This window comes from Pseudonaja textilis, chromosome 2, assembly GCF_049901715.1.
Source record: "Pseudonaja textilis isolate UNSWEBS1 chromosome 2, rPseTex1.2, whole genome shotgun sequence".
Classification (NCBI taxonomy): Eukaryota; Metazoa; Chordata; class Lepidosauria; order Squamata; family Elapidae; genus Pseudonaja; species Pseudonaja textilis.
The window spans coordinates 50,259,412-50,287,238 of NC_141991.1; the positions used below are offsets into that span (position 1 = coordinate 50,259,412).

The window sequence follows — 27,827 nt, forward strand, 5'->3', positions numbered from 1 at the left end:
CTGTTATAATGAGAAATGTAATTAGCTATCTATTATAGAAGAAACAAGAATTACAAATTATTCCAGCTAAGAAGAAAAGATCACAGTATTATAGTTTTATGATTTCAATTAAACAGCAGAAAATATTTGGATGAATTAGTTTTCTTTATTCCTCATTATTGGAATATAAAGTAATTTTCAAAATGTAGTTTATTGGTTTATTTTAGTATAAAGTTTATTTTCAAAATGAAAAAGGGAAATGGGAGACAGGAGAGAGCGACAGAAAAAAACACCCAGAGCACTGAAAATAGGCACAGTTGAGTTTTTCTTCTTCTCTTGCATCGTTTAAAATATTTCACTGAAATTAAATATATTTAAAGCAGAATTGATGGGAGTGAGTACTTTTTTCACATAGTGCATCATTACAATGAAAATCTTTAAGAATTATTTAAAAAGTATTCTTCTTGAGGATCAAAAAATCTGCCAGCTTCTTTTCACTTTTTTTCTCCCCCTGAGCGGGCAAGGTTATTAGTGCCACTCTTTATCAATATTAGCCTTTCTTGGGACTGATATGCTTTTCAAACTTCCTTTACTTTATGACACATTGATATTCTGTATTTAATGTAAAGTAATATACAAAAATATCTATAGGTAAGTGCACTATCGCAGACTCGTTCAGAGAATGACTAAATCTGACTCCTTTCTCCCTTTAAGTCAGGCATTCTAATTCTAGCAGAAGAATGGAAATCTGAAAGAATGGATCATTTCTTCAAGTGCTGTGATAGGTGTAATTTGCAAAAGTTGTAAAGCTCATTGGGTGTTGTTTGCTTATATTTGATATCAAATCTGTGTGCTTTCAGATGCAGATTTCTATTAGTATGATTGGTTGAAAGAGTTACAGCTGAACTGCTGCCAGATAGTTCTGTTAAAGGAAAACTAGGAAATTAAGAATAAGAAATAAAGAAACCAGCATACCCAATAGGTATTTAATGGTTTCTCATGTTCCCCCATCTTTTTAAAAATAGTAAATAAATCATCTTTTGCAATGTAGTATAGGAATGTGCACCTGTGATGTCTCTGGGGATTATTTTACTTTGGCCTTAGATAAGAGTTTGTATATTGCTTTGACTAATTGAAAGGACATGATAAATATTTTTGCAGAAAATAAGTTATCAGGCATCTGGATATTCTCAGCGATGAAGTATTAGTCTTATTCTTGGGACTGAAAAAGATTGCTCTCAGCTTTAGCAAGAACTGTATTTCCATAAGAACAAGGGTGTCTTTGATCAGTGTAAGTGATCAGTACTCGAGAATCACCAACGTAAGAATTCTTTGAACATGTAGCCAAGCCATTTAACTTCCATTATTTTTTCATGGGTGAAGATGACTGCTCATATGAGTCATCCGAAACCCAAGTCAGTCCGCACAAGGCCTTCCAAGAAAGAATGCCTCCTGCCAACCACCTGGCCTTGCAGTTGCCACCATCTTCATTGTGGTTTTCTGGACAGGGAGAGTGCGTCTGAGGCAAAAAAAAAAAAATCATAGTAGAAAAGCTATTGCTTTTGTACACTATTCATTAAAACACACAAACAGACAAAATTCTATCCTGATTTCCTTTAAAAAAAAAAAGATCACTGATGTAGTAACTGCAAAACTAAAGTTTTTCTTCCCTTTATTTCTTTGGTATCATTTTATATCTATCTATGGCGACAGTAAGGGCATCCAGCCACTAAACACTCTGCTAGTTCTATTCAGTTGCCCAGATTCCAACCTGCAAGGGATTATGGGGTTGTTAAAAGATGAAGATGGTGATTTTATGTCTGTCTGTCTATCCGTCCATCCATCCATCTATTCAATTATTTATTTTATTTTTATTTATTTATTTTGTCTAGCATGCATTTGATAATATATATAAGTATAAACATGATTATTAATACATGAAATAGATACAAATAAAAGGGAACATTAAGACAGGGATGGTAGGCACATTGGTGTGCTTATGCACACTTCTTACAGACCTCTTAGGAATGGGGTGAGGTCAATAGTAGACAATCTGAAGTTAAAGTGTTTGGGGTTAGTGGAAGAAACCAGAGAGTCAGGTAGAGTATTCCAGGCATTGACCACTCTGTTGCTGAAGTTGTATTTGTTGCAATTGAGTTTTGTTCAGTTAACCCTGAGTTTGTATCTATTGTGTGCTTGTGTATTGTTGAGGTTGAAGCTGAAGTAGTCATTGACAGGTAGGACATTGTAATGGATAATTTTATGTACTATGTTTAGGTCAGACCGAAGGTGGCATAGTTCTTAGTTTTCCAAGCCTAAAATTTCAAGTCTGGAGGCATAGGGTATTCTGTTGTGAGTAGAGGAGTGGAGGACTCTTCTCGTGAAATATTTCTGGACTCTCTTGATTGTATTAATATCCGATATGCAGTGCGGATTCCAGACAGATGAGCTGTAATGTTGTTACAGTGGGCTCTGGCACTTAGCTCATCATTATCTTATGATGATTTTATCATTACCTCTGACAATTAGGTCATTATCTATCTATCTATCTATCTATCTATCTATCTATCTATCTATCTATCTATCTATCTATCTATCTATCCATCCACCCATCCATCTATTTACCATTCACCCATTCCAAATGGCTGCTTTCAGTCTGCTTCAGTCAGTTTGACCTTCCAATCATAACTATTTATATGTTTTCCAATTATTCCATTCATTTATCAGGTCCCCTAATTCTTTAAATATGAACATACTTTCCTCTAGCTGGTAGTGTTTAAAAGAACAACAAAATTGGAAGGGATCTTTGTACTCTGCAATCTGATTTTGTTTTCTTTTCCCTTTTTTTTCTTCTTGTTGATAGAGTTTGTCTCAGAACTTCCTGATTATCTTGACCATTTTATAATGACATGGTACAAATTCAACATTATAAATTGACATACTGTATAAGGAAAGTACAGGAGCATTCCTCTGGCACAGCATAATGTCAGTCACAAGGCTTTGAAATATTTAATAGTGTGTGACAGAGTGAGAATATCTTAAGAGAAGATCTATAATTTCTGAAACTGAGCTCCGTCAATTTTAATCAATGCATTTGTATCTGTTATTTAGTTACAGTTAGATAGCTGCCACTGGATCAGAATAAAAAGAGAATTTGATACCATGCATAATAGATAACACTATATTCCATTTCCCCCTCTAAACCTCTCATAGTTTCTTAAGAGTTTAAAAAGAGTGTCTGTGAAATTTTATAGTAAATATTTCTGGTAAATAAACTATTATCTACAGAGTCCTCTGTGTGTGTATGTGTGTGTGTGTGTATGTTTTGTAGGCATATGATGAAGTATTGTGTGAGCATTTATACTAAATTAGTGTGATACTTTTGTTTTTAAAAAGGGGTTCTTTTAAAATCCCACAACTCATATCTTTATTAAATGTACTCTTTGAATTATAAAGGGAAGTTAGACAGCTTCTATTGGAAGCTCATTCCAAGTTAATACAATTGATAAACAATGGAGGAGGAATATAGGAAACAGATAAATTATTCTTAGGAGTTGTCATCCAATCTGCTTCACTATTTCCATTAAAGCAGAAGTCAGTATTTTGTCTGGCATTCTGTTCTGCTGGTATCTGTCTTTTCTAATTTAAGACCACAATCTTTTTTGCAGTTTCAAATATTTTTTTTGTCTTTGGATAAATATGGAATATTTTTTGTATTAACAGCCTCTCATATATGTAACTGTTATCATCTGTCTTCATAACTTTTCTCAAGCTAAATTTGTTTGTGTTTGTTTTTCTTACTGTCCTATAGAATTTGGTTTCTGGTTGTCTTTCTCTGAATGCATTTCAGTTTCTTATTAACAGAGAGACAGACTCAAGATCACATGAAGTGTTAGTACCACTTCATAAGGCCATGGTAAGAACACTCTTAGAATATTGCATCCAGTTTTGGTCACCACAATATAAAAAATAAAAGATGCTGAGACTCTGGAAAGAGAGCATAGAAGAGCAACTAAGATGATTAGGGGACTGGAGGCTAAAATATTTGAAGAATGGTTGCAGAAATTGGGTATGTCTAATTTAATGAAAAGAAGGACTAAGGCAGGGGTGGGATTCTACCAGTTCGGACAGGTTCTATAGAACTAGCTGTTATGATTCTGTGCAGTTCGGAGAACTGACAAATAGTGCCCCTGGCTGGCCCCGCCCCTTTCCACCCACCCCTCCCTGCCCAGTCAGTCCTTATCACGCATGCGCAACATTGCACGCATGTCCGACTTCGCTGGCTGCATTCTTCCCTGCCTAGTCACTCCTTAAGGTATTTCTTTTTTTCCCCTCCCAAGGACCAGCTGTTCCTATGATCAGCTGTGCCGGGATTCCCTCACCGCCCAGGCTTCCCTGAGGCCCAGGAAGGGAAAAAATGGAGGGGAGGGCGTAGCACACACACCCGCTCCCCCCTTCAATATTTTTTCCCTTCCTAATTCCCAGGGAAGCCTTCTGGGATCAAAAACGCCTCTCAGGAGGCTTCCCTGAGGCCCCAAAACAGAGTTAAGGGGAGTGCTGCATGCCCCCAGCTCAATTTTTTTTCCTTCCTGATCCCCAGGGAAGCCTTCTGGGAGCAAAAATACCTCCCAGGAGGCTTCCCTGAAGCCCAGAAGGCCCCCAAAATGGGGGTGGGAGGCAGTTGCTGCCAAAAAAGACCACACCCACCTAGTCACATGGCCATGCCCACTGGCCACACCCACAGAACTGGTTGTTACAAAATTTGAATCTCACGCCTGGACTAAAGGTAACATGATCATAGTGTTCCAATATATAAGGGGTTTTTCACAAAGAAGAGGGAGTCGACCTATTCTCCAAAGTACCTGAAGGCAAGACAAGAAACAATGGATGGAAACTAATCAAGGAGAGAAGCAACCTAGAACTAAGAAGAAATTTCCTGACAGTGAGAACAATCAGTCAGTGGAATGATTTGCTCCAAAAGCTGTGGGTGCTCCAATATTGGAGGTTTTTAAGATGAGACTGGACAACCATTTGCCTGAAATGGTAGAGGGTTTCCTGCTTGAGCAGGGGATTAGACTAGAAGACCTCCAAGGTCCCTCCCAACTCTGTTAATTCTGTTATTTTTAAGCAACTGCTAGATTGCAGCAGGAGATTTGCCACCAGAAGTTGTGAATGCTTCAACAATGAAAGTTTTTAAGAAGAGATTGGATAACCATTTGTCTGAAATGGTTTCCTGCCTGAGAAGAAGGTTGGACTACAAGACCTCCAAGGTCCCTTCCAACTTTGTTATTCTGTTACATTAGAATGTCCTACTTACCACTTTCTAAACTGACTCAAATTTCCCGTTAATCATTTAGTCTTTTTTAAAAAATTAATATGCAGATTTATGATAAATATGAGCAAAATAACAAATAATATTTGGATGACTAAAATGTGTAAATAAGAATAAGAATATAAATTTTTTTGCAACTTGTAAATATGAGTCTGTGAAAGTGTATTAACTTACTGCTATGGTAGATTGTGATAATTTTGTAATTTTATTTCTAATTTGGTTTCTGCTGGCCTTTACTTGCAGCAGATGCCTTCTGCTGTTAGAAGGACCCTCACAAAAGAATGCCTTTTAACAAATCATCCAGAGGCTCTTTAATTTTTGGATTGAAATAAAAGAAGTAATATATCTTTTTGCATATGTTCCCCAGGTGCATAATTTTGGTTATCTTGTGTTTTCATTTGCCAGCAGGATTCCAAGTCACATTTATTTAACTTCAGATCTATACATACTACGCATTTGTATGATTGTATAAATATAAAATATTTCAGCATAAATTAAAACTCAGCTAGTAGCATTCTTACAGATTGCTGATAATCACCTGGGAAAAACTGGTGAACATTACTGTTTGTCTTTTTCTAGTGAGACAGACTTCAGTCATCAGCTAATCATTTTATTACGGCACCATTAGTTTCACCAACAAGGATGGGCAATTAAAGTTTTAAAGTTCAGTTTCTTTCATTTTTTTTCTATGACAGAAATGGTTACATGTAGATGAACATATAAGCCCCACTAGAAACTTGTGGACTAATATAAAGAACATTTAATGATCTGGAAACATAGAGGTATGGATTAAAATCCTATAGAAATGCATTAATAAATTAGATAAAAATCTAATTTTTACTTTCTAGCTTGGAATGTGAAAGAGAGCAGCATGGAGACTTTTTAAAATGGTTCTTTTATTCTTGATTCTTTATAAGTTGTTGAGAAATCAGACAATGCAAAGGAGAACTGACCCCAGACTAATAGAATTTGAAATGATTATTTTTATAAAAAATCACCTAGGAAAATTTTTCTGGAATCATTTTTACATTTGGTGTTAATCCTCAGGCAACAGTGGGAAATATGCCTCTGCCTAAAATTCTCTGTTTGTATTTGCATTTTATCATTTATGGAAAATATTGTGAAAGGATTATCCAAATTTCAGTTCTTTCCTTGTTTGCTTAAAGAACAAGAATGTAAGGGAACACTCTACACTATGTCAAATACTATGACGAGGATGAGGATTGATAAAAGCAAACTCCATTCCTAGGCTTATGATAATATGTGTCCCAGATGCTGATACTGTGCAGCAGAAAAGAGGTTTCAACCATTAGGATTATGGGAAATTTTTCTTTTATTCCTTTTAATTAAGAAAGCTGATAAATAACAACCACTTTAGAGTAAACTGTCACCAGAATATTCAAACTGTCTTTCATTATAATACTGTCACTACTGACAAGCCAAATAGATACTGGCCTCAAGTCACAGGTTTTCTGATCCGGTTAATTTGACAATAGTCTTCAGAATACATTGTTTATTTCTCAGCAAATGAAAATTTTTTTAAACCAAGCACAACTGCACTCTATTTCTATTTTACCTTTGGCATCTCTGAGTAGACCAGCACAAACTTGGAAATAAAAATTGTGCTTTTGCAGCATGAAATTATTATTTTTAATTAAAGTTTTAATATATATTATTATGATCAGCTTGAAATAATCCTCCTTCTTTTCTGATTTACTGCTAATTTTTGACCGGTATAGATATATGTGCTCAGAAGTGCCCAGAAAGAGAATGAGAATGAGAGAGAGAGAAAAATGAATATGCATTATCTGCTTGTATTTTAAATGTTAAAGCAGATGATTAAAAATCATTGGTAAGAAACTAGAAGAGCTTACATGTATGTATAAAAATTTATCTCTACCAGAAGCCTAATTTTATTATTCTTGTGTAGCAAAATGATAGACTTAATTAAAGAAATCTGTTCTTATAACCAGCCTTTTTTTTTCCTGCAGTGGAGTTTATATAATTTGGTTTACTAGGGCATGCCAACAATGTGTTAAGTTTTCCCAGCTTGAATAATCATTAATGTCTGTCCTTTTAAAAAGAAGGAACTGTATCTTTATCATTTCAAGTGTTTTCTAGTTTCTTTAATTTCTTCTTAGTTCTAGGTTGCTTTTCTCCTTGATTAGTTTCCACCCCTTGCTTCTTGTCTTGTCTTCAGGTACTTTGGATAATAAGTTAGTTGACCCTCCCTTCTTTGTAGTAGTCCTTTAGATATTGTAACATTGCTATCACATCATTCCTAGTCTTACTTTTCATTATAATATTTATATTAGAGTTATAATATTTCTCTAGTTTATACAATAGAGCTGTTTGGAAATCCAGCAGGATTTTTTTCATTACTTGTTTTCTTTCCCTGAGTATCTATTTCCACATTTTGGGGGGTAATGCCAGCAGTGGAGAGTTTCATCACTTCTCCACCACTTTTGGTAAAAGGGTTTATGTCCCTTTTTCCTTGGAGACAAAAAAGTTTTTAATTCTAATCTTAAAAGACCTCAAAGGATGTTTCCTTCTTTTGTTTCAAGTGGTTGGAGAAACATGAAATGTTTCTGCTCAGGGGGAAAAAACAATATAGCTTAAAAATAATCTTTCAGTTGGACTTCAAACCAGCAATATATGCTAGGAAACTTGGTGAGAACTCACTGGTGTGTTATGTGGCAGATGAATGCCAACCCATCTTAAACCTAAGATTTACAAGACAACCATCCACCCTGTTGCACTGTATGGCACTGAATGCTGGGTAGCAATAACAGGGACTGAAAACTATCTCTGTGGAAATGTGAATGCTTGGATATCGGGAATCTCCCTTTTTGACCACATCACAAATGACACCATTCAACAACATTTTGGTGTGGCACCAATTATAAAGAAGATGAGAGAAGGCCAACTCCACTGCTATGGACATGTCCAGAGAGCATCACCTTCCATCACAGCCAAGGCTGCCGACCAACAAAGGCTGACAATCTTGGAAGCATCCAAAACAGAGATGGCAAGATACCATCAACAAATATATGCAAGCCACATGCCTGCACCCTGGAGATGCAGCTGACCGTGTGAAGTGGCATTCAATAATCTGAAAAGCGGACCCTGCACCATATGCTAGGAAACTGTTATAATGAGTGCACTGTTGCAGAATTCAGTTTAAAATAGCTCTCACTGGAGACCATAGTTTGCAAGAAATTACTTTTTAACAATCTATTGAATTAGTTGCAGTGTCTGCCAATGTTTACATTTTGATAGATATAACTCTATTTATATATGTAGTATGTATTATTGTTTCTGTTTTGGTGTCTTCATGTCAGTGATGTCTCCTGGAAACTGCCTGGAAAAGTCCCTGTACTTTTCTAGCAAGCTTTGCCATTGCCTGCTTCCTCAGGCTGAGAAAAAGTGACTGGCTCAAAATGACCCAGCTGGTTTTCCTATCTAAGGAAGGACTAGAATTCACAGGGTATTTTTAAAATTTCTAGTCTGGTGCCTTACTCCAAACTGGCTCTTTTATTTTTACAGGTAGTCCTTGACTATCTGTAAACATTAATCCATTCATTTAGTGACTGTTCAAATTACAGTGGTAGTTTAAAAAAAAGACTTATAATTGGCCCTCACACTTATGCCCATTGTAGCATTCCTACGGCCACATGATCTAAAGTTGGGCACTTACCAGCCAGCATGTATTAATGATGGTTGCAGCTTCCCAGGGTCATGAGGTTATAATTTGTGACCTTCCCAGCCAGCTTCCAACCAGCAAAATCAATGGGAGAAGCTGGATTTGCTTAAGGATTGCATGATTGCATTTGCTTAACAGCTGCAGTGATTCACTTAACAACTGTAGCATAAAAGGTCACAAAATCATGTGTGTGTGTGTGTGTGTCTGTCTGTCTCCTACCTATAATGTGGAGAACTACAATATATCTGCACAGGGAGATCCAGTCACAGAAAGGAAACCAATTGTTCTGTTACTTTTCTAGAACAAAAATTTGTGAGGGCAATATCCAGTGGGAGGAAAAAGTACCCTGCAATTTGGACTAAATAATTTACAAGATGTTGCCAATATATTCCCAATCTAGACATGTTCCTACCTCTGTTCTTTGAAAAGTATTAGTTTGCCAAAAAACCTAGTTTTTAGTTAATTTAATTAATATTAGTGAGTTAGGGGTTAGGGGTGTCTTACAGATCAGTGTGATTCTTTAACAAGTCCAGAATATATGTAAAATGCAATAGCAAAGGCACTGAATGTTGTTCCCACTTCATTATTTTATATTAGTGTATCATTTGTACTTTTTAAATGTATGAGCTATTAACCTCATAGGGAGCAACAAAAGGTTTTTAAGTATTGTTGCCTGCCTTTCAAATTGCTCTGAAAAATTTCAAGGATTGGATGATGGCTTTTATTTCTGCTGGGCCTATTGGAGTAATTTCCTCTTAAAAGCAGACAATAATCTGTGTATTTTTCATGTTAGCCCTTCTATGCAATTTACAGTACTATAAAATGAAATGAAGAAAGTGACCCAGATGGCTGATTAAAGCTTTTAGTTCTGTTGCTGGAGGAGTAACAAGTAGTCTTAGTATTTTTGCTATTATTTATGACAGAAAACCAGACCCTCTAAGCAGATAAGGATCCTCCTCCCACTAAGAGACTTTGTTTCTGAAGAGTTAAACATGATGAGTCTCTTAATTGTAGCGCTGGTCTTTTGAAGGCTTTGTTCTGTAAGATGTTAGAGCAGCCCAATAAACTGTAACAGTGAGCCAAATAAGATAATAACCTATCCTTCGCAAACACGGGTTTAAGTTTTCACATAAAATTTAGGGTCCCGAACAATTGTCTAATTGCTTACATGCAGGTGATAAACCTAAGATGATGTAGTAACAGGACTGCAGAGTTTCTAGAGCTGTTTGTCAGCTCAAGAAACTCATTGTCTCTGCAAAACTCTAGTTCAGATTTGTGTATAATTAAAGACAGACTCTGCTCTAAGGGTTGTTTGTGGGTCCTTTATCCATCCCATCTTGTTGGCAGAAAGAAAGAAAGAAAACAATTCACATATTTCTTTGCACATCACAAATGTGAGGGCTCCCCCCTATAATCATATTTCAGTTTTATTTATATTTGTCAATATCAATTTAATCTATTGTTTAGTGTTTATAGATCTGTTTGTGTGAACAAAATGCCTTAATATTCAAGCGGAGATTCATTCCATTCCTGTAACAGAATATGAGCTTCCTGCAGCTCTTGAAATTTGCTCTGGAGGTTTCAGAAATCACTTTCCTCCATTCCCTAATGTGAAGTAACTTTGAGTCATAGAAATATATAGTGCTTTCCATGAACTCAAATAGAAAATAAATAGGCAGCCTTGCTCATTAGCTCAATAAATGTCTACAATGGAATAAGGGCCTAATTTCTATTATATAGCACAGGCAGTGTGTAGCTAGCTATTACCCAGTATCGATGCTGTTCATGTTGCTTTCCTATTTAGTTTGATTGGCCTTAATTGAGAATGTTCCCTGTTCACTCTGCCTTAATCAGAAGGGCAGCATAATATAAATGGAAGTCATCAAGATGCAATTGCTATTCAGTAGGAAGGCCACCAGAACATATAATAGGCCTACCTTTTCTATGATACCATGGGCAGCAATTTGTTAAACTATCAGAGAATCTGATATGGATGAAGTGATGTTTTAAGAATGCTGTTTTCACAAGTGGGAGTTTCAGACAGGAAGAGAGAAGTTACAACATCATTGAAAAGAAAACAGTTACTAAAATGGATAAAGAACCAACAAGTGTACTAAACTATCTTTCTGGGGAAGGGGACTATGAACCTAAAACAGTCACAAGAGTGCAGTGTGATTTCCCCATTAATTCCTTTTCTGAAATGCACCGTCCCAAGGTGACTTCCTTCTGAGAAAACTGTTGAGATTGAATGCGTCCTGCTCCAGTACTACTGCACATAGCATTGTCAAACAAGATTACATGTCAGAACTCCATTGTTCTTTGAGAACAATGAATTTGGCTCTTCTTCTGTTGTTTCAAAGCATTTCATTGCATCGAAGCATTCAATTTGTGAAAGATCAAAGGTACAGTCAAATAAAGACAAAATGGTATTCATTAGCTAAGGGATATAAATAAGTTTAAAAATGCTAAGAGTGAAAGAAGGAGGAAACTTAAGCAGATAGAATATATAAGCTAACAAAGAAATATTTGGGATTTAAAAATTAACTTCTTTCCCAAGTGTTATATTGGAGTAGATTAAATAACTACATTATAACTATATGAATCATATTTCATCACATCAGTTACAAAGCTGGTTGTAGATTGGAAAATGGTAGTTACTTTCCTATGCTAAGTAGACTTAATATTGATTTTCCGGGATTGTTCTTGGATTATTGTTTTTTTTTTAGCCTAGAACCATTGGGAGTTTTCTCTTGAAAATAGCATTTGCTTTTCCACAATAAGTATAATTTATACTATTATTTTGTAACAAGTAACTAAGGACATGGCATTTTACTTACTAAATATTCACAAGGAAATAAAATATTTAAAAATAAAACCTACAATCATACATAATGCCTCCACCTTACCAAATCCTTTAAAAACTTTGCATGATCATACGGACATTAGAAAATATCCTTTCCTTTGCCAAAAAAGATTAGTGTGCAAATCTCTTTTGGAATTTGCACATGACTATTATTATATAGATAAAAAGAAAGAAATTCCTCAGAATCGTGAGAGAGTCAAATAAATTAATATCTAAGAACTCAAGTAGATAACAGTTACATTCTCACATTTCTTCTGCAGTCTTTTATAGTAATTAGTCAGTTATAAAATAATACTAAATAATTGCTTATCATTGAGAACATTTAATTGGTTATATGTGAGCTTTTCTGGGTGGACAGACATGATTTTAAGTTGTGATGGACTAATTTTGTTTCTCAAATTAATGTTGTGTTGTAGTTTTGAATCAATGTAGGTTAGAACTGACTTTTAGAATAAACTCTTGGCAATCAAAACTATCTCTGAATAGATGCTTTAATTTAGAGACTTTTAAAGGGGAAACCAAGCCTCCTGAGAATACCAGGTGCACAACCTAACCATTTCACTCCAGACAGACAATCAAATAGTAGAGTAATGAAATATTATGAGCCCTGTTTTCAATTTTGGTCCTGAAAATAGAGATTGGGAAGTTGGAGTTTTCATGTCTAAAATTAAGCCAATCAAAACAACAACATATTTCTGTCTTAAAGATTGCATGTCTAATCTGAAGTAACATTTCAGTATTTCCCATGAAACACCGTGACTTTTCATAGACTTCTTACTTTAGAATATGTAATGAACATCTGCCTGATGGTAAGATTTATGCTATCATTTATACATTTGCTCTCTTACCTTGTTAATAGGCCCATTAGAATTAACAAGTATATGCATACTATTCTTAGACACATGAAGGATCAAAACAAGAAGGTGGCCAACCTGAAGCATAATCAACAAATAGAAAAGAAGAAGAATGCCCAGTTGCTAGAAGAAGTTCGGAGGCGTGAAGACAATATGACAGACAATGCTCAGCATTTGCAGGTAAGTTGTTTTATTTTTTATAACACTACCCTACTAAACATTTTACAGTTTGTCTACACATGACTAGGTTGTCAATCCAAATAACACATATACTTCATAGCTAGTGACTGATAAAGTACTGATTTTTCTTGATTGACAAAAGTTTGGTTAGACAGATCCGGTATATCCCATATATAAATCTTTTGATATTTTTTGTCTTTATTAACTTAGGAAAAAGTTCTGTATTCTTGGATTTATCATAGATCTTACCTAAGAAATTGGTCTGGGCTATAAAAAAATCTGCATCCTACTAAATGGTAGCAAAGATGTATATGTTTTTGTTTATTTAGACCATTTATATATTTGCTTATTTCCCCAAAGTTACTTTACGAGGTGCATAGATATTTATTACTTCCCTGCCCCCTCAAAAAATAATAATTTAATTTATAAAAAGTAGCATTCAATATCAAAAAAACCCTATAATATATTCTAAGAGAAGTTCCTAACACTTTAACATTAGTCAAATAGGAGGACCAGTCCAAGATTCAAGAAGATTTATCTACAAAAACTACCAGTAGTTGATCTTACAGACCATTAGATGGCAGCAAAAAGATAGAAATTTTTGTCCCCTTTTACTGCCATCTAGTGGTTTTTCACACTTTGTAGTCCAAATCTTAGTGAAACCCAGGGGTGGTTTTCTACCAGTTCCCACCAGTTCTATAGAACCGGATGATAAGATTCTGCCCAGTTCAGAGAACCAGCAAATTGTGTCCCTGGCTGGCCCCTCCCCTTCCCCTCCCAGCCACTCACCTCTGATGAGGCTGAAGATGAGTTTCTGGAACTGCAGGGCTTTAAGCCTGGAGCAAGAATCCCTTTCTCTCCTTCCCACCCCCCTGCGCCTATCCCATTTGGAAGATATTGAGTTTTGTTGTTGCTGACTACGTCCTCCATGCTTCCCAAATGAAGTAGACCGAGTGGGAAATGGCTGGTGTGCATGCATGTGAAATTAAGCCTCCTTCCTATAAAATCCATTCAGAAAACAAAGGAGCGGATATGGTTTAATTCTGCTTCAGCCCAGATTGCTGGAGAGAAATTATTTAATTGACTAATTCATTGGAAATTGCTGTGTTATGGCTTTTCATGGGATGTGGTGCTTATGATGGGCTATAAACAGGTAATACTCAGCCTTAAAATTATGTTATGTAGGTAAAAAGGCAATTAGATTTGCTGGCCTTCCTAGGTATCATTTTCAGTAGTCAGTCTCTGCTTCTGTACACTACTAATATAATTAAACCAAATACCTATCTCTAAGACAGCACTAACCCTAGAACATTTTAATGGACTAGGAACAGTCATCCTGGAAGAGATATTTGGGGAGGGGACTTTACTCTTTAAAGTGGTGTCCTTGTGAAGAAGGGGCAGTTTATATTACATTTTATAGATTAATCCACCAGTAGAAAATAGGTAACATCCATTTGAGGTCAATCCATGCATTTAGTGAGGAGGAGGAGGAGGAGGAGGAGGCGGCGGCAATATTAAACTAGAGCCTTAGTACAAGGGGCAATCCAGTAGAAGTGTCTTGATAGTTCTGTCCAAGCAGAGACATGAGTGTGGTAAGTATGGAATCTTATTAAATAAATTCATACAGATACACAATGCTCAATACCTTTAACTTTGGTAATTCTTTCATGTTATTGACTTGGGAATAATCAGGTCTCATGCTGCCTGGGGAATTCTGGGAATTGAAGTCCACATGTCTTAAAGTTGCTAAGCTTGAAAGACACTCAGAAGTACAACTTCTTGTGAGCCTGGGTAATTTCCTGCATTTTGGGAATAAGGAAATTATCCTATTGTGCCTGGTGCAGAGATGCAGCTGAAATCTAGTTAGATGCTAATTGGAAGGTTAAAGCTGCAGATAGTCTTTGACTTACAAGTATTTGTTTAGCCTCCATTTAAAGTTAAAAAGCACTGAAAAAAGTTACTTATATTCCCTCCCCCACTCCAGGGACGGACAGAGAAAGAGAGAGACAGAGAGAGGGAGGGAGGGGAAGAGAGAGAGATAAGAGAGAGGGGGGAGGGAAGAGAGAGAGAGACAAGACAGAGAGAGAGAAAGAGAGAAGACAGAGAGAGAGAGAGAGAGAGAGAGAGAAGAGACAGAGATGAGAGAGAGAGAGAGAGAAAGAAGGAAAAAGGGAAAAAGAAAAAGATGAGAGAGAGTGAGAAAGAGAGACACACAGAGATAGAGAGAGATACCTGTTTAAAAGAAAATAGAAAAATGGCTGTTTGAGTATTTAAGGTTTCAGACCCCAGGTTAGGCAAACGCCATGGTTGTTAAGTGAACCTTGTGGTCATTAAGCAAACACTGTGGTTGTTAAACAAGTCAATTTTCCCCAATGGGTATTTTTAACCGGAAACCAGAAGGAATTATTGGAAACTGGCAAAAAACATAGAAAACCTCAGTCAAAAGACTGTGTGGGATGTTGTAACTAATCATAAATGTGTGTGTGTGTGTGTGTGTGTGTGTGTGTGTGCATGGCTGTCAAAACACTAAAAACAGGTCAAGTAGCTCTGGGGAGGTCAGTCGTAAACACTTGCTATGCAACTGGCCATTAAGCGAGGACTATTTATATTTGGTTTGCCAGTCACATGGCCACCTAGCCACGCCCACCCTAGTCACATGACTCACTAGCCACCCCCAGCCAGTCACGTGACCACCAAGCCATGCTCAGCCAGTCACATGACCACCAAACCACACCCAGTCAGCAAGCATGCCACCCAGTCACATGACCACCAAGCCACACCCACAAATTAGGCCATGTCCACAGAACCGGTTGTTAAGAAATTTGAATCCTGGTGAAACCTCTTAGTGAAATATTCTTTTTTCTAACATATGGAAACTTTTCAGGGATATACCCCAAGCTTTTATTTTGTGGAAGGGAAAACCTGATACAAAAGAAAGTAAAAAGAAGCTTTTAGTGCAGATATATCTTGCTCTGAAAGGCCAGTGAGCTGTATTATGAAAATATCAGTCTGAATCCATGGATACGAAATGGAATTCACAAGCAAGAAGAAAATCCAGGAGTCAATAGTCGGACTGGATTTACAAACATGCAAAGAAAGGTCTCAATTTAAAAGCAAATTCTAAAACATAATGAACTTGGTCTCTGAAGTTCATTGACAACATTAGGCAGGATGATATATCTGTAATCTATAAATCTTAGATCAGAGGGTTTGATGCTCAGAAGATGAAGCAGCATGGTTTGTCTACTCTTTCAGTCTTCAAGTTAGACATTCTTTGCTTGCAGTTAGTAGATCTTTAAAACTTTCCCCAGATAAAAGAGGGATTTACTGCTCTTATCTCCTATTTCCTATAAATTAAAAGTACATGGTATTTAAAGCTATCTAGATCAGGCTTGTCCAACCGCGGCCCATGGGCCGCATGCGGCCCAGGTCGCCTCGTAATGAGGCCCAATGCCCACCCCAACCATCGTGCCACAGCCAGCGAGAAGGAGGAGGAGAGGCAGGCGCGAGGCGGGGCGAGGCGAGCGCCAGGCCAAGCAGCAAGAGAAAAGGCGGGCGCCGTCAGAGCGCCACCTCCTGCTGTTACCGCCGCCGCTTCTGCCCCTGCCACCGCTGCTGCTTCTGCCCCCGCCGCCACTGCCCCCGCCGCCGCCCCCCGCCGCCGCCACCCCGCCGCCACCCCGCTGCTTCTGCCCCGCCGCCACCCCCGCCGCCACCCCCGCCGCTTCTGCCCCGCCGCCACCCCCGCCGCTTCTGCCCCGCCGCCACCCCTGCCGCTTCTGCCCCGCCGCCACCCCGCTGCTTCTGCCCCGCCGCCACCCCTGCCGCTTCTGCCCCGCCGCCACCCCCACCGTTTCTGCCCTGCCACTGCTGCTGCTTCTGCCCCCCGCCACCCCCGCTGCTTCTGCCCTGCCACTGCTGCTGCTTCTGCCCCCACCGCTGCTGCTGCCCCTGCCGCCACCGCTTCTTCTCCCGCCGCCACCCCGCCGCTTCTGCCCCCGCCGCCACCGCTTCTTCTCCCACCACCGCTGCTTCTTCTGCCCCGCTGCCGCTGCCCCACGGGGGTGGTGGTGGGGGCAGAAATGGCAGCGGCAGAAGCAGCAGCGGTGGAGGGGGAAGAAGCGGCGGGGGCAGAAGCGGCGGCGGGGCAGTGGCGGCGAGGGGCAGAAGCGGCGGCAGAAGCCTCCCCCGCCGCTGCAGCAGCAGCAGCAGCAGCGGGGCAGAAGCCTTCCCCGCCACTGCTTCTGCCCCCGCCGCTGCTGCTGCTGCTTCTGCCTTCCAGTCCTGCCTCATCCAGCCAGGTTATTTGTAGGAGGAGAGGTAGGCGTGAGGCAAGCGAGCTTTCTCCCCCCAAAATTTGGCCGGAAAATAAACTGTGATAAAAAAACCGTGATAAAAAAGAAATAATTTTAAATAAATAATAAATAATAAAAACATCTCACTAACTTTATTTCCAAATAAATTTAATATGTTAACTATGTTTTCTATGGTTTTTTGGGATGATCGGGTATCGTTACTGTTATTTTATTTTATGTGCAGCCCAAACCAAATTTTCATCTTCTAATGTGGCCCAGGGAAGGTGAAAGGTTGGGCACCCCTGATCTAGATAATTTGGCACTGTTATCAAAATAGTTTCCATACATGTTCTTCCCTTCTTGGAAATAAAAATATACCAATGTTGGGTAACCATCAGTGTGCTGCCTTTATGTAACATTTAAAACCAGCTGCCTGAAACTTTGTTCATTCTCTGTGGACACAAGGAATAATTGGTTTTTCAATCCTGCTTGGCCTTTTATAAAACTAATTTGAAAAGATTATGAATTTTCTCTTTTAATCTATTTTTTCCTCTTGGCTCAAAATACTTAATTTTTTTGGTGATACTTTCCTTGATCAGCTTCCATGTATTACATCAAATTTGTTACTTTTGTCTGAATACTTTTCATGTTACTAAAGTAGTATTTCCATTTTGCGCATTGGACTACAAGCATGTTTCATCATGAATTATATTTTTTAATAATAGTTTCACCCAGAAGTGAAAAATGTATCATGATAACTATATATATTGAATTGATGTATACATGGTTTTTTAAGAGGTAGATCAGACAAAATAATATTTAACAATATCATAAGGTAGTGCTTATGATTTGGCCACTAGTATCCCAGATTGCATTAATGTATATCTCTATTTAGAAGGAGTTTCAAAAGCTTCTGCCCCTGAAAAAGTTGATAAAATTTGCTAATCTTAACATAAACTAGTGAACATGCCCTGTGAGTTAATGAGATGAGGCCCTTTCAAATTTCTCCTCTTTGGCCTTCTCCTGAGTGGCATTTGGGGATGTGGTGGTTCAGTGACTAAGATGCTGAGCTTGTCGATTAGAAAGGTCAGCAGTTCAGCGGTTCGAATCCCTAGCACCTGTCACTTGTCCCAGCTTTTGCCAACCTAGCAGTTCGAAAGCATGTAAAAATGCAAGTAGAAAAATAGGGACCACTTTGGTGGGAAGGTAACAGCATTCTGTGTGCCTTTGGCATTTAGTCATGCCAGCCACATGACCACGGAGATGTATTCGGATAGTGCTGGCTCTTCGTCTTTGTAATGGAGATGAGCACTGCCCCCTAGAGCTAGAACAGACTAGCACGTACGAGTGAGGGGAACCTTTACCTTTACCTGAGTGGCATTCATGCTATGGAATATTATGCTCAGGAGATTTATTGGACTCCCACTTTCCCAGTATTTAACAACATGGGAAAATATCCCTGTTTTGTCCAATTTTGTTAATTTACTTTAATGATATATATTAATTTTATTCATATTAATTTTATGTTAGATTTCATATTTTGCATAACAATAATAATAATAAAAATAAAAAACACAACCATGCATCTAAAGAAAAACACAGACATCCAATAAAGGAGAATATTTGTAGCTCAAGGTTGAAATGAGGGGTCCATGATGCTCTTTGAGTTTGATTGTTTTCTTGCAGATAGTTCATTACCCAACCTAGATATCATCATGAGTGCTAGACAATGTTACCTAGTTTGGGTAATGACACATCTGCAAGAAAACAACCATGTTCAGAGAGCATCCAGGACCACTCACATCTCTCATCCCTTGATTGGCAATTTCTATTCTCTGGATGCAATACTGTAGAAGACCATTACAACATATTTTTACTTGAAGTCAAAAGAGCCATCAAAATATATGTACCATTAACAATTCCCCAAACCAGAAAAAAACAAATTACCCCAAACAATAAGGAAGCTTCAATCCAAAAAGAAATCACTTTAGTGGAAAAACAAATCTGGTCACGTTGCCAACTTCAAAAGCCAATACAAAAATTTGTGCCAACAGATAAAAACTGAATGCACCAATTATAACATTAAACAAGAAGAAAACCTTCTATGCACCAATTCCACCGATGCTTTCTACAATTTTGTAAACAACAAACTAAAAGACTCAAGGTCCATCCCATCCCTGAAAGGACCTGATGGTAAAGATTGCAACAATGACACTATTAAAGCCGACCTCCTTAACACATTCTTTGGCTCAGTATTTGTAAACAGCAATGGATCATGCCCAGTATTTCCTAGTCGAACCACAGACAACTACAATGATCTAATACATATTGATTTTACAGTAGACAATGTTGAAAAAGCACTATGCAATCTAAAACCATCTCTATTTATTGGACCAGATGGAATATGTGCCTACTTCTTAAAAAAGCTACCCACAGCCATAGCTTAACCTCTAAGCATAATCTTTGAAAAATCTTTCAGGACCAGCTCCTTGCCAAAACTATGGTCACAAGCCATGGTCATCCCCATCTTCAAAAAGGGAGACCCCAGCCTAGTTGAAAATTACAGACCAATCTCCTTATGCTGCATCACCTGTAGAGTCATGGAATCAATTATTAACCAACCCATCATCCTCCACTTAGAAACAAACAATCTACTCTCTAATAAACAATTTGGTATTAGGAAAAAGCTATCATGCAATCTGACACTCTTACACTGCAAAAACATATGGACTACACAACTTGATCAGGGCAAAGCAATAGATGCAATCTACATAGATTTCTGTAAAACCTTTGATTCAGTGGTACACGACAAACTACTCCTAAAACTAAAATCTTATGGTATCTCTGGACACCTGCAATACTGGATAGAAGCATTCCCCTCAAACAGACAACAAATGGTCAAAATTGGCAGTGTCCTATCAAATTCTGTACCTGTCAACAGTGATGTCTCCCAAGGCAATGTTCTAGGACCAACTCTTTTCATACTCTACATAAATGAACTCTGTGATCATATCAAGAGCAACTGCGTTCTCTTTGCTGATGATGTAAAGCTAATCAACATCACAGACAATACTGCTGCCCTTCAAAAAGACCTTGACTATGTATCAGAATGGTCAAACAAATGGCAACTTCAAATCTCAACAAATAAATGCTCTGTCTTACATATTGGCAAAAAAAATCAGAAAATAAAACACAAGCTGAATAGTCAAGACCTTGTTGATGATCCAAATTCTGTCAAGGATCTTGGAGTACTCATCTCAAATGACCTAAGTGCTAGAGGCCACTGTAACTACATAGCCAAAAAGGCGTTAAGAGTTGTTAACCTAACCTTACATAGCTTTTTCTCTGGTAATATCACGCTACTAACTAGAGCACACAAAACATTTGCTAGACCAATACTCAAATATAGCTCATCAGTCTGAAACCCACATTATGTATCTGATATTAACACAGTTGAGAAAGTCCAGAAATATTTCACAAGAAGAGTTCTCCACTCCTCTACTCATTGCAGAATACCTTATGCCACCAGACTCAAAATTCTAGACCTAGAAAGCCTAGGACTACACCGCCTTCGGTCTGATCTAAGTATAGTATATAAAATCATACATTGCAATGTCCTTCCATCAATGCATACTTTAGCTTCAGCCATGACAACACAAGAGCAAACAATAGATACAAATTCAAGGTTAATCACACCAAACTTGATTGCAGGAAATACGACTTCAGCAACAGAGTGGTCAATGTCTGGAATACTCCACCTGACTCTGGTTCTTTCCCCAAACCCCAAAAACTTTAACCTTACACTGTCTACTATTGAACTTACCCCTTTCCTAAGAGGACTGAAGGGGGCATGCATAAGCACACCAATGTGCCTACCATCCTTGTCATATTGTTTCTTTTATATATTTTTTATTTTTCTTATATGTATCCATATATTCATAACTATGTTTTTACTTATACCTATTATCTTGTAAGCAATTGACAAATAAAAAAACAAACAAACATCCAAACACCATCTAAAAGTTAGCTTATGTGAAGATCTATGAAGGTGGACTTTAGATAACCTCAACAATCATTACAGTTTGGGGAATGTTAAGTTCAGCATTTTGAAATATGCTTATTGGCTCTTATAATGTACAAGTGACATAAAATTGGAATTATGAGCAAAGTTTTGGCGCCCTACCATATGAAGATGAGTGACTTACTATATCAGCATTAATCTTCATATATCTTAAGGGGGCAATCCTATAACTGATCTTGGTAGTCTGATTTAGAGAACAATGGATAGTTAGGTCATTTGGTCTAGTACTCCAGATGGCATGCAAATCAGATTTTTGCAAACAATACTCTGGTCATTGCTGCCAAATCTGGCTCAGCCATCAGTAATGAATCCAGGATCATTTCCAAGTTATACACCTGGCCAAAGGAGGAGTACAAGTCTGTTGTATGCTATTATCCAGATCAGCTTCTTCTCAATCTACTGCAGCAGTATTTTTCCAAGATTAAGTTTCACTTCCTCTTTTCCACTCTGCTCAGAATCAATTCCAGGTACTTGTCTAAGAGTTTCTTAACCTTTCTAATAATGGTGGTAAAAAACAGAAAGGGAGAGCTATTTGTCATCAGCAGATTAATAACACTGAAATCTCCATCTCTAGACAGTTGTTGGTGGATTCATTTAAAAGTGAATAGGATTGGGATTCTTGCTTGCCTTCGACAAAGACCACTTGAAGAAGAGAAATTCTACTATGAACATCTCATGAAACAGATTACATCAGAATCAGTGTAGAAGTATGCTTCCTAAACTCAGGCCAGATGTTGGAAGAGGAGATGGTGATAAATAGTTACAGCTGCCAATTAGAAATTAGGACTTGTAGTCTCACTATCCAGTAAATTAGCAGAACAAATGAAGGGCGTCCCAAAGCAGAATTATGAAGAGATTGAGATAAATCTATATAATTGATTTGTTCCAAGTCACCAGTTCTTCACTTTTGGTCTGGAGGCTTTTATCAGCCATAATTGGAAAAGATCAGGTGGTGGGTTTCAAACTTCCTGGCCAGGGGTGGGATCCAACCAGTGTAACTACTGGTTCGTTGATTTACGATTTGCGTGAACAGCTGCCTGGACAGCTGAGCAGCGCTGCACCGCAGGTGCGTAGCATTTGAAAAAGCACCTTTTTCCTGCTTTTTCAACTGCAGCTGTGCCTTGCAAAGCAGCTGAGGTTGAAAAACCAGGAAATAAAGGTCAGGTAAGAGCCCGGGCGAGCAGGTGGGCCAAAACATCAGCAGACATAGAACCGGTTCTATGTCCGCTGCTCTTCAGAGCTACCGGTTCTACAGAGTTGGACAGAACCAGTAGAATCCCACCCCTGTTCCTGGCTAACTTGTCCATATTCTTTGGGTGAATTAGATAATGTGCCTCTTTGTCATGCCCCTGGTGGAGACTGACTCTGAGGAAGAGGAGGAACAGCCAACAGGGAGTGGGAGTGTGGTTCCAGAGGTGGTGGAGGAGGCTGGGGAAGGGCAGAGGCCAGCTGAGCAATCAGAGGAGGATCCAAGCCCATCCCCTATCCATCCTAGGTCATGCAGGGAGGAGAGAATCAGGGAAAAGCAAGGTCTACTCAGGAGGAGATTACCATGATCCCCCTCGTGGCTTGCAGCTAGGAGCTATGTATATAAGTTTGTAACTGCATTGTCAGAATTTGCTGGAGTCAAAGTTTAGTGTTTACTTTGCTGGCGTTCTTCCCATGGACTCTCCTTGGTTATCTTCCTGGAATGTATGATTAATTATCTTGGCTTGCTTCGGAACTCTCGTAAATACGATTTGTTTTGGTTTTGCCTCATTATTTACTTTTGTGACTTTAAACTGTGCCTATTAAAACAGTGAAGTTAAGTTGAAAGCATTACCAGACTTTAATGTATGTTTTGGGTTTGGGGTTATTTTGAGAGACTACGGGTCATCACACTCTTTCCCAACTGGATGTGTTGATATTAGACTGATTATAATTGCAAACTGATTATAGAGTGTCTTCAAAGTTAGCACGAGATTCACCAGCTATATGTAAATAAGGTTTTATTCATCACTGAGAATGCCACTGACTATCAGCATTGTGCAGATGTATAGACTATGAAGCTTTCTGTCCCTACTATCACTGAGTAATACTTAAGGTACCGTATTTATCGGCGTATAACACGCACAGGCGTATAACATGCATTCCCTTTAATATGCGGCGGGCGCAGCGTCACGACGCTGCGCCGCCGCTAGGCACTATTGGGAACGGGACATCGGCGTATAACACGCATACATCATTTGCCCCCTATTTTCAGGGGGAAAAAGTGCGTGTTATACGCCGATAAATACGGTAATCATACACACAATGAGGCTTTTTTTTGGCTACCCACAAATCTAATAATTTAAGATTGAGTCAGCTGCCACAATTAAATTATGATTATGTACTTCTAGGAGTTTTGGCGTTGGTGGCTTGTGAACCAATGCTACCCTGCATTGTGGTACAAGTGGAAAGCTCAGGGCAGATGAGAATCTTATCCTTGTTGGCTGAGCTACTCATCTTTCCTGTTTTTCTTGCTTAGACCTGGTGACTCAGTTGAGGAATAGCTGAAATCTGATGGAATTGGCCTTTTGCCATAGTTGGTGGGTAATAATCTACTTTAGTAAGTCTGCTTTTTAATTGAAGTGGTAAACCATCAGGTGAAACCTTTTTCAATTCAGTCTCCTGATAGATTTGCTGTAACATTTATGATATTCTATGCAATATTAATGTATTATGACGTTGAACTTTAAATTTGATCTTACAGACCACACAGAAATATTTGGCTGAGTTGCACAGTCAGTTTTCTTTATTTAAATCTCATACACCTTTTCTGTCTTCAGCAAATTTATTTTTCTTTTTGGAAATTCAGTCTCATATTGCATCCAAATGGACAACGGTTGTCATTTTTGGTCAAGTTCCATTATAATGCTTCTCTCTCACCAGTTTAATAAATTAATGAACTAACATATGAAGAAATGTTACAGCCAATATTTTGTGCCAATAAAATATCGTTAGAATTATCTCCAATTCATTGTCTAAAAACTAAAGTATATTTTTAAATATTTCCATTTTTTCTTTTATAAAATCCTTGGAGATAGTATATTTTCTTCTTTTCTAGTGGTCAAGATGAAGTTGGATCAGCTTGACAAACGAAAGTATATTTTGGTATGCTTTCATTTTCAAACCAAAAAATCCTTGGGGAATATTATAGGTTAGTTCTTTTTCAGTAGTTAAAATGACCACTGAGATTTCCATACATGTTAAACAAAAGAGAAAGCATAAAAAACATGACAGATCCTCAAACAATATCATGAATCTGTGTACCCTTGAGATTTTTTTGCTTCTCTAATTACAGCTCCCTTCATTTACAACCACAATTGAGCCCAGAATTATGCTCATAAGCTGTGTTGCTTGTTAAGTGAGGCACACAGGTGATCACCTTGCTTAATGACCACAATCCCTGCTCTTCTCATTGCAGTCATTAAGAGGAGGGCAGGGGTGCCTCTGGGGGTTGGAGAGGTTCTGGGAAACCTGGCGCAGGCCCAAGCCTGCACCATAGCATCTCCACAAATCATACATGGACTCCCCTGGACTTTCTTTTGAGGCACCCCATGCTCCATTTCCCATTCTGCTGGATCCCACACCCTTGGGCCTTCTCCCTTCCATCACACATTGGTCCATTTATCTTTTCCAAACATTGTTTTTGGGATAAAGAAGCAACTGGTTGGTTGTAATGGTGGGTGAGAAGAGCCCAAATTTTGTTCATATGACAGCTGAGATGCTGGAGCAGCCATGACTTTAGCTATAAGTCCTTTCTTTCAGCACCATTGTAATTTTGAATGGTCACTAAACAAATGGTGATAAGTTGTGGACTACCTATATGGATACATTTTCCCAAGACAGGAAAATGTACTAATAACACAAACCCCCCAAATAGTTGACTTTCGGTAAAACATATACAGTTGTGCAATGTTTCTCAACTTTGACATCTTTCAGATGGGTGGATTTCCCCTCCCAGAATTTAAAAGTGTTGAAGTCCACTCAACTTAAATTTGTCAAGGTTGAGAAGCACTGGTATAGTATATTACTAATTTCACACACTTCAGTGAGATTTCTCTTTCTATGCATAGATGCTTTTTTTTGTTAGCCTTGTCCATGTGGTTTCACATTTAGCATATCTTTGTATCTTTTCTTCATAAGAAAAGAACTGTATATATAAATTAGCTTTAATGTATTCATTTCTTTTGTCAGTCTGTCTTAAAGCTCTGATTAAGTTTGCTTTACAAAAGCAAACTTGTGCCATTCATGATTTATTTCAACAGATTTAAAAATATTAGCATAATTATAAAACACAGGCAATCTGAAGTTGAATTTAGCTCATTTAAAGATAGCTAAACATGATAACTTACATATATGTGAATATCATAGCTGAATGTGAATTTGATTTTTACTGTAGATGACTATTGAAGCTTTTTTTTTTCTTGGCCAGTAAAGATTCCATTAAATTGTGAATATATTCCATATGTATAAAACCTGTGCCAATGTAGTATTACTATAGTACGAGAGACATCTTTCGCTGATTTCAGTGGAAGAGAAGATTTTTTTTAATGAATGTTCTAAAGATAAAGAATTTGATTGATATGACTGAAGACAAGTGCCAGATTTGGGGTTTTATACTATTTGATTGAAAATTGCACTTGTTAGAGGTTCATGCTATTTTACAGATTTAAAGTGACTCCATTAAATAAATCTCATTTAATCCTTCATATTATTTCTTCAAGGAAATATAAAATTAACTTTTTACTTTCATAAATTATGTCTCATTTTATGGGACTTATTCCAGGTAATCTATTTATCTTCATTTCTCTGGAGAAAGTCCCACTGACTCAGATCAGTTGAGGAGATAGGATTGCATGGTCGAGGAATCCATTGCACTGTTGAGTTCTGGAGTTGAGTTTTTTCCCTGGATTTTCCTCTGGAAATAATAAATTTTCTGATTTTCCTTTGGAAGTAATAAATCAATTATAAACAATGGAAAAACCTCATTTACAAATGAATCTCTGTGAAGATGTTCCTATAAAAGATACATTTGGGAGTTTTAACCTCTTCCAGTGAATGTTACAACTGCTTAGAATATTGAACTTTTGAGCAAAATCCTTTTAGGTGACAAGATCACTTGACACAGGCAGTGTTCAGAAGAGTGATGATGAAATAGATTGTTGCAAGCAAGAAGTTACTTATAGACAGGTGGTATTCAGCAAGTTCTGATCAGTTATGGAGAACTGGTAGCAGAAATTTTGACAAATACCATCTATGACTGGCCCTGCCCCCATCTATTCTCTGCTTCCTGAGTCCCAGCTGATTTTGTTGCCCTACACAGGAGAATGGAGCTGGAAAGCAGGTTAGTGGGGTGGGGAGGGGATGGGATTTTGCAGTAACCTTTTTCCAGGATGGGAAGGAAATGGAGATTTTACAGTATCTTTCCCTGGCAAGGCCACCAAGACATGCCACAGCCACCAAGCCACACCACGCCCATCAAGCCACTCCCACAGAATCAATTGTAAAATTTTTTGAATCCCACCACTGTTTATAGGATCAGAGCTGGAAACATGATCTCTCAGACCATGGACAGCTCCAAAAACAATATGTCAATTGCATAAAACTCAGCTGTCCTTGAATCTAGATGGAGACCTTGAAGATTGTTCTGAGTACAGTCCCTTGCTGCAGCGTTTTTGAAATACACCTGAACTTTAGTGATGCCCAGAACAAAGAAAATTTCAGAGAAGGTTGCTTTCTAATGCCCATATTGTTCTTTGCTAATGATAGATTATTGAAAAAAAATGCTTTATATGAGATTTTATAGGAGAGTCAAACATATAGAGTTTGTAAAAATCTTATGCATTTTAAATTGTTATGCGTTTTAAAGCTTTAATCACTAAAAATAATAAATCTCATTTTATTAAGTAGCCCTTATTTTCTTATTGATATGGTTTTGGTTTTTACCAGAGCTTTTCCACATGTCTTTTTTAAAAAATAAATATGATTAAAATGTTCCAAGATAAGATATAGCCATATTCTGCATTAAAACATGAAAATAGCTCTCTGTGTAGAACAAGACAAGAAATGTTAGAAATAATTGCAAAATTCTATTCAGAGCTCTAAAAAGATCAAGATCACTCAAAAGTAACAACACCCATGAAAGAAGAAATGTCAGATATTTTAGTGGAGGAAGTATCAAGTTCCATAATATCAATAAAAATGGCAAAGCTTCAGGAAAATACTGTGTTACAGTTGAAATGCTGAAAGCTGGCGGTCATAGTTTACACAAGGTACGAGAAAAACTATGCTCGCGATGCCTCTCAGAGAAGAAAAAATACCTGATGCATGGAAAAATGTTGAAGTTATTTTTATACAGAAGAAAGGTGCCCAAAATGATTTAAAGATCTGTTGCCCCAAAAACTCTCTTTCAGTCTGCTACAAGGTCTTCACCAAGATAATAGCAAAAAGAATAATGTAAATATTAAATGATACATAGTCAAAGGAGAAGACAGGGTTCAGAAGTGACTATAGCAC

General features: G+C 37.9%; 1 protein-coding gene across 1 annotated transcript in view; it reads left to right on the forward strand.

Moving 5' to 3' along the window:
• The window catches only part of ERC2 (ELKS/RAB6-interacting/CAST family member 2), a 615,701-nt gene that overhangs the window by 263,366 nt on the left and 324,508 nt on the right, over positions 1-27,827 (forward strand). Inside the window, exon 13 of the mRNA XM_087923860.1 lies at positions 12,776-12,911. Within this exon, the coding sequence (XP_087779986.1) occupies positions 12,776-12,911 (136 nt within the window). The remainder of the gene's footprint in view (positions 1-12,775; positions 12,912-27,827) is intronic.